Below are 14,339 nucleotides of genomic sequence, written 5' to 3' on the forward strand. Positions count from 1 at the left end.
CGACTTGGTATTGTTTACTTGATTTTCAACTGTTTTTTTGCCGGCCAAAGGACCAAAAGTTTCAGGGATGAGGCCGAACCTTGATATCTGGCGGGACGACGGGAAGGGGGCAGTAGTGTTCCCTTTCTGTTGACAGCCCGCCGTCCCTCTTCTTTCCCGCCTCCCGCGAAGCGTCGCGATCCGGCAGATGAATATACACTTTTCTTCTCGAAGAGACTGGCCCGCACTGACTGAAAAAGGTACAACCTTGGTTTGGGACGAAAGGAACATTCTCTGTCACGGCGTTCCGCGCAACCCACGAAGCCGCATTGTATTATGCTATGCTTGACTACGCTGCCCGAGACAATGCAAACCGGTCCACGACGCGGTTGATGGAAGCTTTGTCGGCTTTACTCCAGTCGACGCTCTTGAGCGACTCGGCGCCGCCGCCATTCTCACCCTCCTCCCCGAACAATTTCCACAGCTCGTCGACGACCAAGCTTCTCACCCTCGGCCAGGGATGAAACATCAACGCACCAAGACGCTTCCTGGCCTCTGAGATGCCGTCCCGCCTCTTACCCCGGAGGATCTCCTCCTCCTCCTCCTTCACACCGGCACACTCCTCATCGAACCCGGCCACGCAGCCGTACACCTTGATGCAAGCCTCCAGCTTCCTAACATTGCCAGTCTTGTAACCCGCCTTTTGGACCTGCAAGCACAGGTGCCGCAAATCGACCTCGCGACATTGTTGAAAGAGTCCGACGTGGCATAGGAACGCCACAATCTCGAGCGTCGGCACCACCACGCGGTCTCCCTGGCCCTGGCCCTGGCCTGGTGTCTGCTGCTGCTGCCTGGTCTTGACGTTGCTCACCAGCGCCACGCAGACGGCGTCCAGGTTCCGCGGCGACGCGGCGCAAAAGTCGGCCAGCGCCGCGCGGGACGCAATCACCAGGTCCTCGTTGCCCGTGTCGGCCGACGTGACGTAGCCCGCCAGCAGCTCCGCCATCCAGGCACCCGCGTCGGCCCTGGCCGGCTCCGCGATGGGCGGTCGGAGGCTGTTGTCTGTTGCGTAGAGGTTGAGCAGCGTTTGGAAGTAAGGTTTTGATGAAAAGGTGAGCTTTGTAAAGGTTGTTGCGAAGCTGTGAGTGTGTGTATTTCTTGTTAGTCAGGGGGGACTATTGGGGTTTTCCTTTTTTCTCTCGCCTCGTGGCTCGTGAGAAGATTGTGATGATTAAAGGGGAAAAGGGGGTGGGGGGTTTCTTACCTAGACTCAACAGTCAAAGCAAGGACCGCGTGCGCTTCAGTACGCACGCGATCCAGCTTCTCGGCGGCCAGACGTAAGATTCGGAGGAAAAGCTTCGAGACCGCCTCGGGAAGCCAGTCCATCTTGTTTGTTCTTTCCCCTGACAATGCCATCATCATTATCCCCAGTAGAGTGAGAACGATCCACGCTAAGAGCCATAGTCCACAACGACTTGGTCGCCTTGAGCGCCTCCAGCCTGACGTGGGACCCGACGTCGCCCCTCGCGTTGGTCGTATAATCGTTCAGGCCCTCCGCCAGCAGATCGAGGAACACAAGCGCCTGGTCCCGTAGTAAACCGCTCTGCGAGAGGGCCTGTAGGATCGCCACGCGCGTGTCAATGTCGTTGTCGGTGGCCCATCTTGCGAGGATCGTGTCGCAGACGACGCAGCAGCTGCTGCTGCTGTTTCTGTCGTCGCCGCCAAAGGTAGTCGTGACAGCGTACGACATCGTCAGCGCGAACAGCGTGCCCGTATCGCTGGCCGCGCGCGACGTCGGCCGCTGCCTCACGGCGCCGGCCCATTCTGTGACGATGCGCTTGCGCTCTTCTGCTGGTGAGAAGACGAGGAGGACGAGGGCTGCTTCCGAGGACGCGGCGACGGCTTCCTTTTCTGTGCGGGCGAGGCCTGCGCTGACGATGGGGTGGAAGGTGGAGACTAAGTTTGCTATGCTGTCGGGGATCTTGTTGTTGTTGTTGTTGTTGTTGTTGTTGTCCTGGGCGTCGAGTGTCTTGATTGCGGCGATTAGGCTTTTGGTGTTGTCTGTTGAGACGACCTTGTAGCCTGGTTCTAGGTTTGTGGTTTGGCTGCTCGGTGATGATGTAGCTTGTAGGACAGGGAATGATGAAGTGATTAGACGGCTGTATGCTTCGGCGATGAGTTCTGGTCGACGGTATGTTGTCGTTTGGAATTCTGTGAAGAGTGATTCTAGTTCGCGGATGATGCGGTGAGCAATCTCAGTGATGACGGTATCGATCGGTTTACCGGCGAGCAGCTCGGGGAATTTATCCAGGACGGAGGCGAGGCAGAGCACGAGACCATGTCGTTCGTCGACCTGGCGCGTCTGGAGCGTACGCAGGCGCGCGAGAACCCTCTCGATGGACGCCGTGAACTGAGCAACGCTCCCGTCGTCATTGTCGTCACTAGACTCGCTAGACGGGGACGTTGACGAAGAAGCAGCCGAAGCCGAAGCAGAAGCCGTCGTCTGCCGCGCGAGTTCCAGCGTAAGCGTACCAAACGAAGCACCAGCCACGCGCCGCGAGACGACGTCGGCGTCGCCTATGCCCCGCCAGCCGAGCAGGCCGTCCAGTAGCGCGGCGCCGTACTGCGACGAAAGTTTTGTCGCGCTGAGGGCTACATCGTGTACCGCGCGCGAGCGCAGTGCGACGGTGTGGTAGTCTACGGCCTGGACTACCCAGATGCCCTTTTCGACGGTATCCGGGTGCCGGCCGATGAGTTCCTGCAGGGCGGCGGAGGCACCGCGGCGGATGTTGCCTGCTGGGTCGAGGGAGGCTGTTACGGTGAGTTCTGTGGCGAGGACTTGGAGGATAGAGACGCTGGAGGCGGATACGTTGGACGAAGCGTTGGAGGAGGTGGAAGAGGTTTGATGGTAGCTGCGTGCCGCGACGACGGACGCGGTGGGAACGTGGAGGAGTTCTGGGGTGGTGTAGCGGCGTGCGAGGGCCCAGATGCCGAAGCAGGCTGCGTCGCGGACGTTTGTGCCGATGGAGCCGCCTGAGGTGCTGCGTTTCTCGAACGAGAGGCCGAGGAGGAGGCCGTGGACGATGGAGGGGAGTTGGGAGGCGGGCGGGGAGCGGCGGTAGAGGAGGTGGGAGAGGGTGAGCATTAGGCCGTGCCATTCTAGGGGGTCGACGGCTGTGAGGTCGCGCGTGGAGGTGGTGGTGGTTGCGGAAGAAGAGGTTCCTTTGGAGGTGCCCGGGTCGCGGGTCCAAAAGACGTTGCGGTTGAGGGAGTCTAGCACGGCATCGACGACTTGGGAGGCCATGTCTGGGTCGAGTTTGAGGGTGACGATGCTGAGGGCTTTGGAGGCGGCCAGGCGGACGGGGGTGTCGTTGTCGGCGAGGGATTCGAGGAGGTAGCCTATGGACATTTCGACTAGCTCGTCGGTGCTCTGGTGGTCTGATGGGGACTTGTTGCTGCGTAGGAGGAGGACAGTGACGGAGCGGATGACTTTGATGAGCATTTTGCGCGCTACGGCGACGGAGCGGATGGCGGCTGAGACGGACGGGGCGGCCGCGGCCGTGGTGTCCGAGGCGTCTTCGGCGGAGGCGACTGCGTGCGCGGTGAGGAAGATGGACGAGAGGTAGGCGTCCATGTCGGAGGTGTTTATGGAGGATCGGAGGACGCCGGCAAGGAAGGAGAGGACGCCGATGTAGAAGTAGGGCGGCTGCGGTGATGATGCCGGTGTCGTGGCGTCGGAGGAGGATGGTGAGGGTGAGGGTGAAGGTTTCAGGGAGGCGAGGGACCAGCGGACGAGGGCGGAGAGGACGCCTTGGGATTGCATGTCACGGCGCATGGCGACGCGAACGAGGAGAGCGCGGGCGCCGTCGCGTTCTTTGCCGGAGGAGGCGAGATACTTGATGGCGATCGGGAGGATGCGGACGGTGATTCCGGGGAGGTCCTCGGGCCAGTCAAAGTCTGGGATCGAGGGAAGGGTGAGATCCGGTTCGGCAGAGGCGGAGGAGATGGTGGAGAGGTCGAAGGGGGCGAGGAGGAGGTGGGAGAGCCAGAGGAGGACGAGGTAGCGCTCTTCCCAAGACCATTGTGCGGTGCCGACGGGGGTTGCTGATGAGGACGCTGTGGCGGACTGGGGAGAAGAAAGGGGGTTAAGCGCAGGGCGGGCGGTTGACGAGGCGCGCTCCGAGGCCTCGAGGGCCGAGAGGAGGGGCTCGATGTGGCGGGACTCGACGTTGAGGAAGCGAACAATGACCTTTTCGCCGCGGATCTTGGTGAAGTGGTAGATGATTTTGGCAATGGCGAGACTCAGGGGCTCGAGGAGCTGGGAGCGGGTTGAAGCCGATGGCCGAGCCCGGGTGCGGGTGCGGGTGTTGAGGTGCTCTAGGTACGTTGACGCAAGGAGGGGAAGCCATTCCGGGAGGTGAGGGTCCAGTAGTTGAGGGAGTTCTTGGAATGGGTCAAGGAGCTGTGAAGTGTGTCAGCATCATGAGTTCTACGTTTTTTGATAGGGAAGAATATGAGATTGAGTGCAGAGGAGTAGTTACGCTTGAAGTCAGACGTGAGGTCTCCGACACCCTGACGCGGGCGCGGAGGGTCTTGCCATCGGGCTTGCGAAGGAAGAGCGGGAGTGAGCGAGAGAATTCTGCAATGAGTTCCGACGATGCCTTTTGCAGCTTGATGTCGCTATCGTCTTCATGGGCGTCCATGTTGGCTGATCGCCGATGGTTGAAATAGGTTGAGAGGTTCGTGGATAGTTGGCTGGGCTTTTATTCCATGTCTTGTAGCGGCGGCGTGAGATGAGATGCCCGAAGATCCCTGAATGCCGACTTGAGAACTTCAATCTGAACCTCAAATGTGAAATTTTTGTCTTGATCCTCGTTTTATCTGGTCGAGGAATGTTAAGCACCAGACCTCGGATGAGAAGTTGATCTGATGAATGAGTGAGGTTGAAGTTGTGGATACCTCGAATTCAGGCAGTGAAGTTGGGACAGTGCCGGTCACTGGGTGGGCACATGCTAGTCGTACTGTACGCGAATTGTACCTTCTCACTCCCAGGCCCAGTTGCTTTCGGTATCCCTCTCTCAACATCACTTCCAACTGCCATCAACACCAGCTTCCATTAAATAATACCCTTTGTCCCTCATTTTTGAAAACTCTTCAGTCTGACTCCTCTTTCCATACCAGCTACCTATAATTCCTGAGGGTCATCTGCGAACTCACAACAGATTCTGGGGGGAAAGGAGCGGGTCTGCGTACATGGTGTCCATCAACAGCTGTGTATGATTCAAGACGACAGTCACTCTGTCCGATTTCTGTGCCAGATTTTATCTCGAAAACCAATCGAGCCCTATCGTAAAATGAGTGAAGAAACAAATCAATCATCTACCGGAAAAGGGCCGACGAAACGGACCATACAATTCGACGACAACCCACCCCCAAAACATCGTCAGCTCCATCGTCCAACCCTCACCCACTCAAACGACACCGTTCTCTGCACCGCGTGCAAAAAACGCTTTCAGCAAAGACGCAGTGAAGGCCGATGATTCTCGTCGAAGACGTCGAAATCAGCATCATGAAACCCACGAGGATCTTGTAAAGGCGGTCAAAGAGGGGTGTTACTTCTGTAAGCGCTTTGCGAGGCACTCCGCAGACCCGGGCATTTCGACTTCCCTGAATGAGGACATCATTCTTCATCCAAGACCTGATCCCGTGAGACTTTTCTTCGCCGGTTCTGAACAGCATACAGGACCTGCGTAGAGAGAAGGTGATCTGAACGACCTAGTTTGTTTTAATCTCTTGAAACGTGGTCCCGGTGAGTTATTATGTCCCGATTGCAAGTTGATACGAGGATTTGAGACTTGTGAACTTTGCCACTGAAATGACTGGCGGTGCTTCATATGACGAGCCACCTGCGCGGTTGGGCCCTCGTATGGACTCGCAAGATACACTGGGGACAATAAGCAAGTGGCTCGACGACTGCGTCCAAAACCATCGCGAGTGTAGAGTCTTCTATAGCCATTCGACTTCGCTACCTTCTAGGCTAATTGATGTTGGAGACCCCGGCAGCTACTTGTGGAAGATCATCACCACCGAGGAACACATAACTCCTCTCAATTATCGAGGCTATCTCACATTGAGCCACCGCTGGGGCTTTTCGCCATCCGTACAGCTCACATCGGACACGCTTCCCACATTCCGAAACTACACAGCTATCGAGAATCTCCCCAAGACTTTCCGCGATACCGTTACTTTGGCACATCACTTGAATATTCGTCACATCTGGATCGACTCACTATGCATCCTTCAAGATAGCTCATTTGACTGGAAGAAAGAGTCTTTCAGAATGGACCACGTATACTCCAACTCCACCTGCAACATCGTTGCAGCACACTCTGAAGGATCTGACGGTGGTCTCTTCGCAGTGAGAGACCCATCCGTTTTGGAAACGTTTGTTGTTTGCTCAGAGAGGACGGATATCCCATCCGGCGAGTACACCGTCTGGGATCACACGTCCATCTTAAACGACTACAACAGAGCTCCGCTGTACAAGCGCGGCTGGGTCTTTCAAGAGCGCCTACTGCCCAAAATAACTCTTCATTTCCGGCAAATACCAAGTCTTTTGGAAATGTTCAAGGTGCTTTGCCTGCGAGAGCTTGCCCGACGGCATACCAGTGGTTCCAGACAACGAAGTGGTCGAGCGCGGAAAAGCCGTGACCCGAATTCGCAGAATGCGCCCCCCAGCGGACCCATCGCCAGGTGATTCACCAGAGGATGACGATTTTTTTCGCAGATATCTGGGAGCACCTGGTTGAGGAGTACTCGGGCTGTAGCTTGACCTACGAAAAGGATAGACTCGCAGCCTTGAACGGAATGGCAGGCCTCTTTTCTGATGCCTCTTTGAGTAGATACATCTCCGCTACCTGGAACATACGCATCGCCCGACAAATCTGCTGGAGCTTGAACCCTGCAGCGGAAAAGAAGCCCCGACCTAGTCATCCCGTGCCATCTTGGTCGTGGGCATCCGTGCAAGACAAAGTCTCAATCAAGGCCATCATGAATAGCGATGAGAGTATCCTACACCTCGCGCGTCATTTTTACCACAGTGCCCATGACAGCACTCCCGCAGGACGCCGGATACCACCTGGAGGCTACGTTGGCTTGAGCGGTAGCGTCTACACTCTCAAAGTGTCGGACATGTCCGACGACGGGGTTTCGCTGAGTCTTGATGGAAAGTAGGAGCGACTGGATTACAATCCTTTTGTCTTTGACTTTTATCGGGATGACCTCATTCCAACGGAGCTGGTCATCTTACCCCTGATGTGTACCAAGGAACCTCCCGTCAACGCAAAGGGCGTCGAGATTGCCGGTCTGATACTGCAACCGTTGAGCGACAAACATCACCGAGACGCCATAGACGATCCCCGTAACACCACGCGTCAATTTCTGGACGCCATCGAAGACTCGATTCTGCGGAAACATTGCAGGTACGAACGTGTGGGGTTCTTCAACTTCAGGCCATGTGACGGGAAAGGACAGCACTTGCTCTATGGTTCACATATGACGCAGAAAATGGATGGCCGATATTTTTATCGACAAGAGTGATCAACGTATATTACTAGAGTAGACTCTCTTTCCCAATGATAGCGGACTCTCAGCATCCATCCTTTGCAAGGGAACCATGTATATAATCGTGTCGGCCGAACTTCAGCCTTCTAGAGTAGAAATCTTTCCTCGACTGGCAGCTCAAGACTTCTCGAGACCGTGTTCTATTATCTGAACCATTCACTTCTTACCCCATTTCTCGGTTGGTAGACTTGAACAGAGGCCTACTTGCTTGAGTCTGTCTGCCTTGTCCCCGATTGCTCAGGATGAGTCGGGCACCCACAGACAACTGAGTTGAAATATCACAATGACGATCAAGGGGCTTTTTTATACTCCTAAATCCGACTCACTCCCCCTTCCTTCCTCGACTGCCTACCTTACATTTAATGATACTGGTCGAGGAAGCCCTTAGGCAAGCAAGCATTCTTCACGTGGCTCCGACGATGACTTATCAGGTCTTCCAACTCTCGCAGCCTACAAACTTAGAGAGAGGGCGGCCTTGTTGAACCCATCGACGAAGACTCCTGAGTAATTTCAAGGAAGAAATATCACTAAAGACTAGGTAGAGAATTTGGTCAAGGTATGACACACACACACAACAAAAGTGATAATTCTATAAAGTCTAAAAAAGAGGATAAGAGATATAAAGGCGTATCAAGAAAATAATACCTGTATTAGGGTAATGATAATGATGATGGCGGTGATAAGGATGTGAGGGTTGATAATGATGCTGAAGTTGGTTAATAATACCCCAATCGAAACTCCCCCTTTCCTCCCTTCCATCCTTCCCCCCCTCTTATGACAGAACCCAGCAAAAAAAAAACAAGATTCTAACAAAGGAGATTGATCTTTCGTCCCCTTTTCATCCACTGAAGCAGTTTCCATCCCGCCCATCCCCCAGTCTTTCACCCAGGTTCTAGCGGAATACTGCCATGAGAAATGCTGCTGTTTCCCCATCCGACAACAATCTTCCCTCTTCGTCTAAAATTCCCCAATGCAAGGTAAGAAAGTATTCTCCTCATCTCTGGGCGTAATCGGGCGTAATACAATAACGGGGCGTGATAAAACAATGATGATGAAAGAACCAAAACAAAAAACACACTAAAACCAATAATGATATTGTCAAAACCTTGGAACCACCAAACATCCCTAAAAAGCTTTTGATCGATGGTTGGTTTCCCCCAATTCTGGAGTTGGCAAAACCACACTCTCCCCGAAAACCGTCCGCAAGGAAGAGATGACGATTGTAAGAAAGAGGAAAAAAAAAGAAACCCGTCAACTCATACGAGTGAGGCAGAGAGAAAAAACAGAGTGAAAAAAAGAGTGCAGAAGGCGCAGACGAAATCTGGCTTCACTTCACCCCCTCCACTTCCGTCCATCCCTCCCCACAACACACACACAAGTCTCCAGATCCCCCCTCCCCTCTTTGGAAGTCTCTCCCCATTACCGAAACGGTGAGGAAAGAATGATGCGCAAACTCATAAAACGAGAGAAAAGAGCTTCGGAAAATTGTAGGGAAAAGCTGTTGGGGGATGTGTGGTCTTTGCAGAGAAAGTGCGTCTCCCCCCTGCCGCTTTACAGAGCCAAAACGGCAACGAAGCCAGCAACGAGAGCAACGCCAGCAGCAGCGACGTTCTTCTCGGCACCGGCGACGATGACGGTGGAAGGCTTGGCGCCGCCGCTGCCGCCTGCGCCGCCCGCGGCGGTGCTGGAGCCGGTGGCGGGGCAGTTGGGGCTGCCGGGGCAGACGAGGGCGCCGGTCTGGCTGGGGGTAGCGGCACCGCCGGATCCACCAGCACCACCAGCACCACCAGCACCGCCGGACGCACCGCCAGAGCCGCCAGAGGCAGCGGGAGGGCAGTCGGGGCTACCAGGGCAGACGAGGCCGGCACTGCCGGTCTGAGCGGGGGGCGCGATGGAACCCGAGGCGCCGGGGGGGCAGTAGGGGCTGCCGGGGCAGGTGATGAGGCCGGTCTGGGTGGGGACGGCGGGGGGCACGTCGCCGGTGCCGGTTTGGGCCGGGGGGTTGGGGACGACGTAGCCGGTTGGGGTTTGGCACTCGGAGCACTGGTTGGTGGTCTGGTATTTCGGGGGGTGTATGTGTTAGTCTATGGTTCCCTAGCTAAAGAGTTGGGGGGTGGGGAGTGGGAGACTGGAGAGAGAACAAGAGAAAATACTCACGTAGGTCTGGGTGCAGGGGCAGTCAGGGATGATGAAGGTGGTGGGCTGCTCAATGGTGTAGGTGCGGTTGTTGAAGCAGAGGGTGGTGGGCTGGGGGCAGTAGGTCGTGACAGCGTCCCAGACCTTTGTGATGGTGAAGGTGCCGTTGGTGTAGACGTGCTCGTAGGCCGAGGCCGTGCCGGCGACGAGGGTGAGGGAGATGAGGGCGGATTGGATCTGCATCTTGACTGTTGGTTTGGTTTGGTTGGTGTAAAGTGTGTGTGTGTGTGTGTGTGTGTGTGTGTGTGTGTGGTGAATTGGTCTTGTTGTTTGATTGTTATCGAGGTATCGAGTTACTTGCTGAGCGAGAGAGAGAGTGTGTGTGAGGATTGTCCGGAGAGCAACAGAGCTGGTTAATGATTGTTGAGTTTTTTTTGGTTATTTTGGTTAAGGAGAGTGAGTTGCAATGTTTTGATTGTGATGTTTCAAGAGAGTGACTGAGGCCAATTAAAGCAATAAACGAAAGGGGGGGAACCTCCGAACAAACGAAAGAGTTCTAGTCCTGTGGGATGATATGTGAGAAGTGTGTGTGTGTGTGTGTGTGTGTGAGGGATGGAAAAGAAGAAGTGTGACACAAGAAACGGTTCAAGAGCCTCCTTCTTATGTCAATCTCATACCGATACAAACAACACACCAAAACACACATACACATACCTACACACACTTAGTTACACATGAAGATATCCACCTGAACGGCACGCTCAGGGGTCGGCGATACCTAGACAAGCTGACGAAAAGGCTTAGCCTGGCAGACGGGAGGGGAGGAAAGGGAGAGAGAAAATGCTAAGCCGGGAACCCAAAAAAAGGTCTCAGGAACACGACGACTCTCACTGGCAAAGGGAAAAAAAGGAGACTTCCTCTGGAACACGGCAAGATTAGATGGCTGTGACTTTTTGGTCGTTCAAGACCAATGAGAGGCTCCGGACTCGCGGCCGGGAATGCTGGTGGAGTCGTCCCGGGCCCGTGTTTGTTGTGGTCCGTCGACTTGCCAAGAATGTTTCCACCGGCCGCCGGTAATGTGGCGCATTCCAACCGTTCAGGTCCAGAAGGGAAGAAGTCGGCAAAGACGGAAACTAAGGGTAGATAGATGGGATGAATTGGACAAACACGTGGAGGAAGGGACCAGGAGTAAACACACCTTCCTGTCTGGACTGTGCACTTCCTCTCATCCTATTTTGAGCACTGCGAATTTCATCATTGAAGCATTCCTACCGCACGGGGGGGGGGACATGAGCATGTAAAGGATTGGTGGTACCACTTTCATTTGCTTTCCTTTCATTCGGAGGCGAGTTGGAAGGTCGAGCGTTGTGTGCCCCCCCACTCGGTTCGCGGAGCTCTGAGATATGTACAGTTGGGTCAGAATCGCTCCTCGACCGCTCGTCTCCCTTTTTGTCCTTCCCCCTTATCCCACAGCAAGTTAATCGCTTCGTAATGTCCACACGACATCCACTTCCGGCATGCCAACTGGCAGCGGAATCGCCCTCGTCCTCCACTCTGTGACGAATAAAATCGTTCATCCGTCGCCGTAAGCTCGTCTCGGGGGTCGTGGTTGAGACTGCGCTCTTTCATGCCGTCCTTCTATGATCGTCCGCCCACCCAGCCAGTTATGATTGAAACAAAATGAGAAATTAGAAGAGAAAAAGAAAAAAGAAAAAAAAAACGGAAGAATCAAAAAAGTCGAGTCCGCATGTGATGATGACAACGTGGTCATGTACAAGCGGTTTCAGTTTCGCCGACTCATGGGGTCTCCCTCTAAGAATAGTTCCATCCCCAACGCCTTCATTTCCAAAATAATCCAGATGGCGGCCAAGATCAGCCCTGGTTGGGGGCCCCTCTGTTGGAAAAACTGAAAGATCTTGCCCACCGCCCGTTAATGAATCAAAGACCATCCACCACGTATGCACAAGATTATGGTTCGAGGAAGTGCCGAGAATTGCCAAACGGCCTGCGTGTACCAGCATCGATGGAGTCGATCCTAGGAACGCGATCCGGTCTTGTTGTGACGAGATTGTGCAAAAAAAAATTATGCTGTCTCATATTGAGTTTGGGGGGAAGAGTTGCGTAATATCAAAAAAATTGTTCATTTGCGGTTCGATCGGCTCGTGCTTCGCTCCAAGCCGCGGCCGCCGCCGGTGACTGAGTCGAAATCGTAGTTCTTCAGGGTGTGCTCATACTTGGGGCTTCTCAGGAATTTGGGAACCGAGTCCTGGAAAGACAAGTCAGGTTAGCATGAAAAGTTCTCACATTCCACAGTTATCGGCGGGAACAATAAACATACGCTTGCCATCAGTTTAAAAACTGCGTTCTGAGCATCCTCGAACAAGGACATGACTTCCTGCAGTGTGTCGATCATGGCTACATCCTGTCCGACAGCCTTGGTCATTCGGGTCGCCAAGTTGTTGCGAAGCTGATGATCAATGTTCAACTCGCAGGGAGAGCCGGGGGCGAGGAATGCGTTATAAATCCCGTACGCCTGGGCCATGATCTCCTTGATGCCGTCCATTGAGCTCGCGTTGGGGTTCTTCTGCGCGACACGAATCGCCTGCCGGCAGCTCCGAACAAAGTCATCGACGTCCAGGTAAAAAGAAAGGTTCTCCTCGCAATGTGTTTCGCGCAGGTTTTCTCTGAACAGCAGGCGAAGGGCTGCGTCGTTGAGAATCTTGTCCAACCGTTGGGTGTTGGAGTCTCGCGCGATAGCGTTGCGAGAGGGTGCGACGACCTCGCTTTCTGACCTTCTTCCCCGCGAACCGAGACCGTTGATCAGATCCTTGCCCTTTGCCGTCAATTGGTAAATGGCATGCTTTGTGGGCTGGAACAGGTTGTTGCTGGGATATTGTGCCATATGAGCACGGTCTTGTACCACGGGCTCCACCAAGTCGTACTCCACGAACAGGGACGCGATGTCGTACGTCTCCCGCCTGTCTACGGTTGTGCAGCAGTCCATCAACCAATCAGTGGCGGCCTTGCCAGTAAAAGTATCTTTGTACGTCTTGCCGTTCACCTTACGCTCGCTAGCCATCTTGACACCAGTCAAGCCATCCTTGTAGTCGCTAAGTGAGTCTGAATCGGCTGAGCTGACGCTCGACTTGACGTTGGGGCCGTGTTCCAATGAATCTCCTGAAAATGACCTCAATTGTGCCGCGATCCGTGATGAGCTTGTCCGTCTGGCCGTCCCGCTCGAGAATGACGAGTTGCGACAGGGTCGCGCCGACCAGGTCGGATATCGACTTTTGTTGGATACCATTGCGTGAGCAGAAGCGATCCAACACGGTCACGCCCTTGGGCGTCAATTGCCACACGGAACCCTTCATGTTGTACACCTGCTGGTACTTTCCGTCGGCCGACTCGATAAATCTCGCTTCGAGGAACTTTTGGCAAATGGAGCGTGCCATGTCCTTGGCCATGGAGAAGGTCGTCGTTGTGGTCGTCGTGACTATCCTAGAGGGGTCTTTGGGGTCGGGCATACGGTTGGATTGGGAAAACTTGAGGGATCCCAAGTTGTTGATCGCATCTTCGGACAAGAACGTGTTTTCCACACGTGTTAAGCGTACTCGGTGTGCGGACAAAGGCAAAAGGCTGACAATCAGTGTTGAGTAGAGATCCTTGAAGTCCTGTCATTGTTCCACGTTAGCCATCTCTGAATCGCGGGGTTCGATCGAAGCGACTAGGAATGCGACCGTCACTGGATGCGCGATTCTCGCCGAGCAGATCAGAATTGAGACAAATGAACTGACCTTTGTGAATGGCCGGTCGTCATCCGTCATGCGGAGAAGCCGCGAGGAGGTTTGGTGCATTTTGCTTTCAATACTCGGCAATCGAATGGGAAGGGGCCTGGTCGGATCGGTCTCGCTATATGGCTGAGAGGGGATATCCTGTACCAGCGACACCTGGCTTGGGTACTTGCCCTCTATGTTGTTCAGGGTGCTGCTGGAAGAAGACGAGTAATTGGAGGGGCTCGTATATCGTGGGTATTTGTCTTGAGAGCCCAGATTGGCAGAGTAGTCGGAGACAGAGTCGGGGGTCAAAGAGGCGCGGCCCAATGCGGAACTGGAGGCGCGCTGGCGGACAGACTGGTCCGAGGAGAAGGCAGCGAGTGCAGATTGGGTCTTGTCAAAGGCGGCAGCAGCGAAGCCGAAAATACCACCAGACCGCTGAAGTTTGTAGAGAGAACTGGTAGAAGGCGAGTGGTGATGAGAGCGATAATTCGGACGCTTCACCGAGGGGGCCTGTTGTTGTTGGTGGTGTTGTTGAGCGTGGTAGGGATCGGTCGATGATGATGCAGTGGTGGTGGCAATGGTAGTTGCAGCAGAAGGAGGAGTGCTGGAAGTGGTGGTGGTAGTAGCGGTGGATCGTGGATTAGCACTGGTAGGGTTGGGGTTGGCTTTGTGTGTGATAGTTTGAGAGCTGGCCTCGTTTGACAATGGCTCGTGGTTCGGAGGTCGGGATGTCTTGGAGACAGCGGCCATCTAATGGGAAGAAGAGGGTTAGAAGAGGCGCGGACGGCAAGACGGGTGTTCAAATAAAAGGCACGGCGCAGAAAA

General features: G+C 54.5%; 4 protein-coding genes across 4 annotated transcripts; 1 reads left to right on the forward strand and 3 right to left on the reverse strand.

Annotated features, from left to right (window-relative positions):
- Window positions 1–195: 195 nt before the first annotated feature.
- Window positions 196–4,892, reverse strand: BDP81DRAFT_478525 (beta-tubulin cofactor d). Its single transcript, XM_060594857.1, has 4 exons — window positions 4,521–4,892; window positions 1,423–4,441; window positions 1,244–1,382; window positions 196–1,118 (listed from the first exon to the last, which is right to left on the reverse strand). The coding sequence occupies exons 1-4, from the start codon at window positions 4,680–4,682 to the stop codon at window positions 329–331; spliced, it is 4,110 nt and encodes a 1,369-aa protein (XP_060449570.1). The 5' UTR covers window positions 4,683–4,892; the 3' UTR covers window positions 196–328.
- Window positions 4,893–5,656: 764 nt separating this feature from the next.
- On the forward strand, window positions 5,657–7,114 carry BDP81DRAFT_504251 (heterokaryon incompatibility protein-domain-containing protein). Its single transcript, XM_060595618.1, has 2 exons — window positions 5,657–6,668; window positions 6,718–7,114. Exons 1-2 carry the CDS (start codon window positions 5,855–5,857, stop codon window positions 6,786–6,788), a joined length of 885 nt encoding a protein of 294 aa, XP_060449571.1. The 5' UTR covers window positions 5,657–5,854; the 3' UTR covers window positions 6,789–7,114.
- A 2,039-nt stretch (window positions 7,115–9,153) lies between these two features.
- BDP81DRAFT_390291 (uncharacterized protein) lies at window positions 9,154–9,981 on the reverse strand (the record flags this gene model as incomplete). The annotated part of the gene is made up of 2 exons (XM_060587378.1): window positions 9,154–9,657; window positions 9,760–9,981. The coding sequence occupies 2 exons, from the start codon at window positions 9,979–9,981 to the stop codon at window positions 9,154–9,156; spliced, it is 726 nt and encodes a 241-aa protein (XP_060449572.1).
- A 1,897-nt stretch (window positions 9,982–11,878) lies between these two features.
- Window positions 11,879–14,264, reverse strand: BDP81DRAFT_445958 (domain found in Dishevelled; the record flags this gene model as incomplete). The annotated part of the gene is made up of 4 exons (XM_060592015.1): window positions 11,879–12,004; window positions 12,077–12,883; window positions 12,927–13,409; window positions 13,533–14,264. The coding sequence occupies 4 exons, from the start codon at window positions 14,262–14,264 to the stop codon at window positions 11,879–11,881; spliced, it is 2,148 nt and encodes a 715-aa protein (XP_060449573.1).
- Window positions 14,265–14,339: the final 75 nt, after the last annotated feature.

This window comes from Colletotrichum phormii (genome assembly GCF_030913505.1).
Source record: "Colletotrichum phormii strain CBS 102054 chromosome Unknown BDP81scaffold_3, whole genome shotgun sequence".
NCBI classification, from domain to species: Eukaryota; Fungi; Ascomycota; class Sordariomycetes; order Glomerellales; family Glomerellaceae; genus Colletotrichum; species Colletotrichum phormii.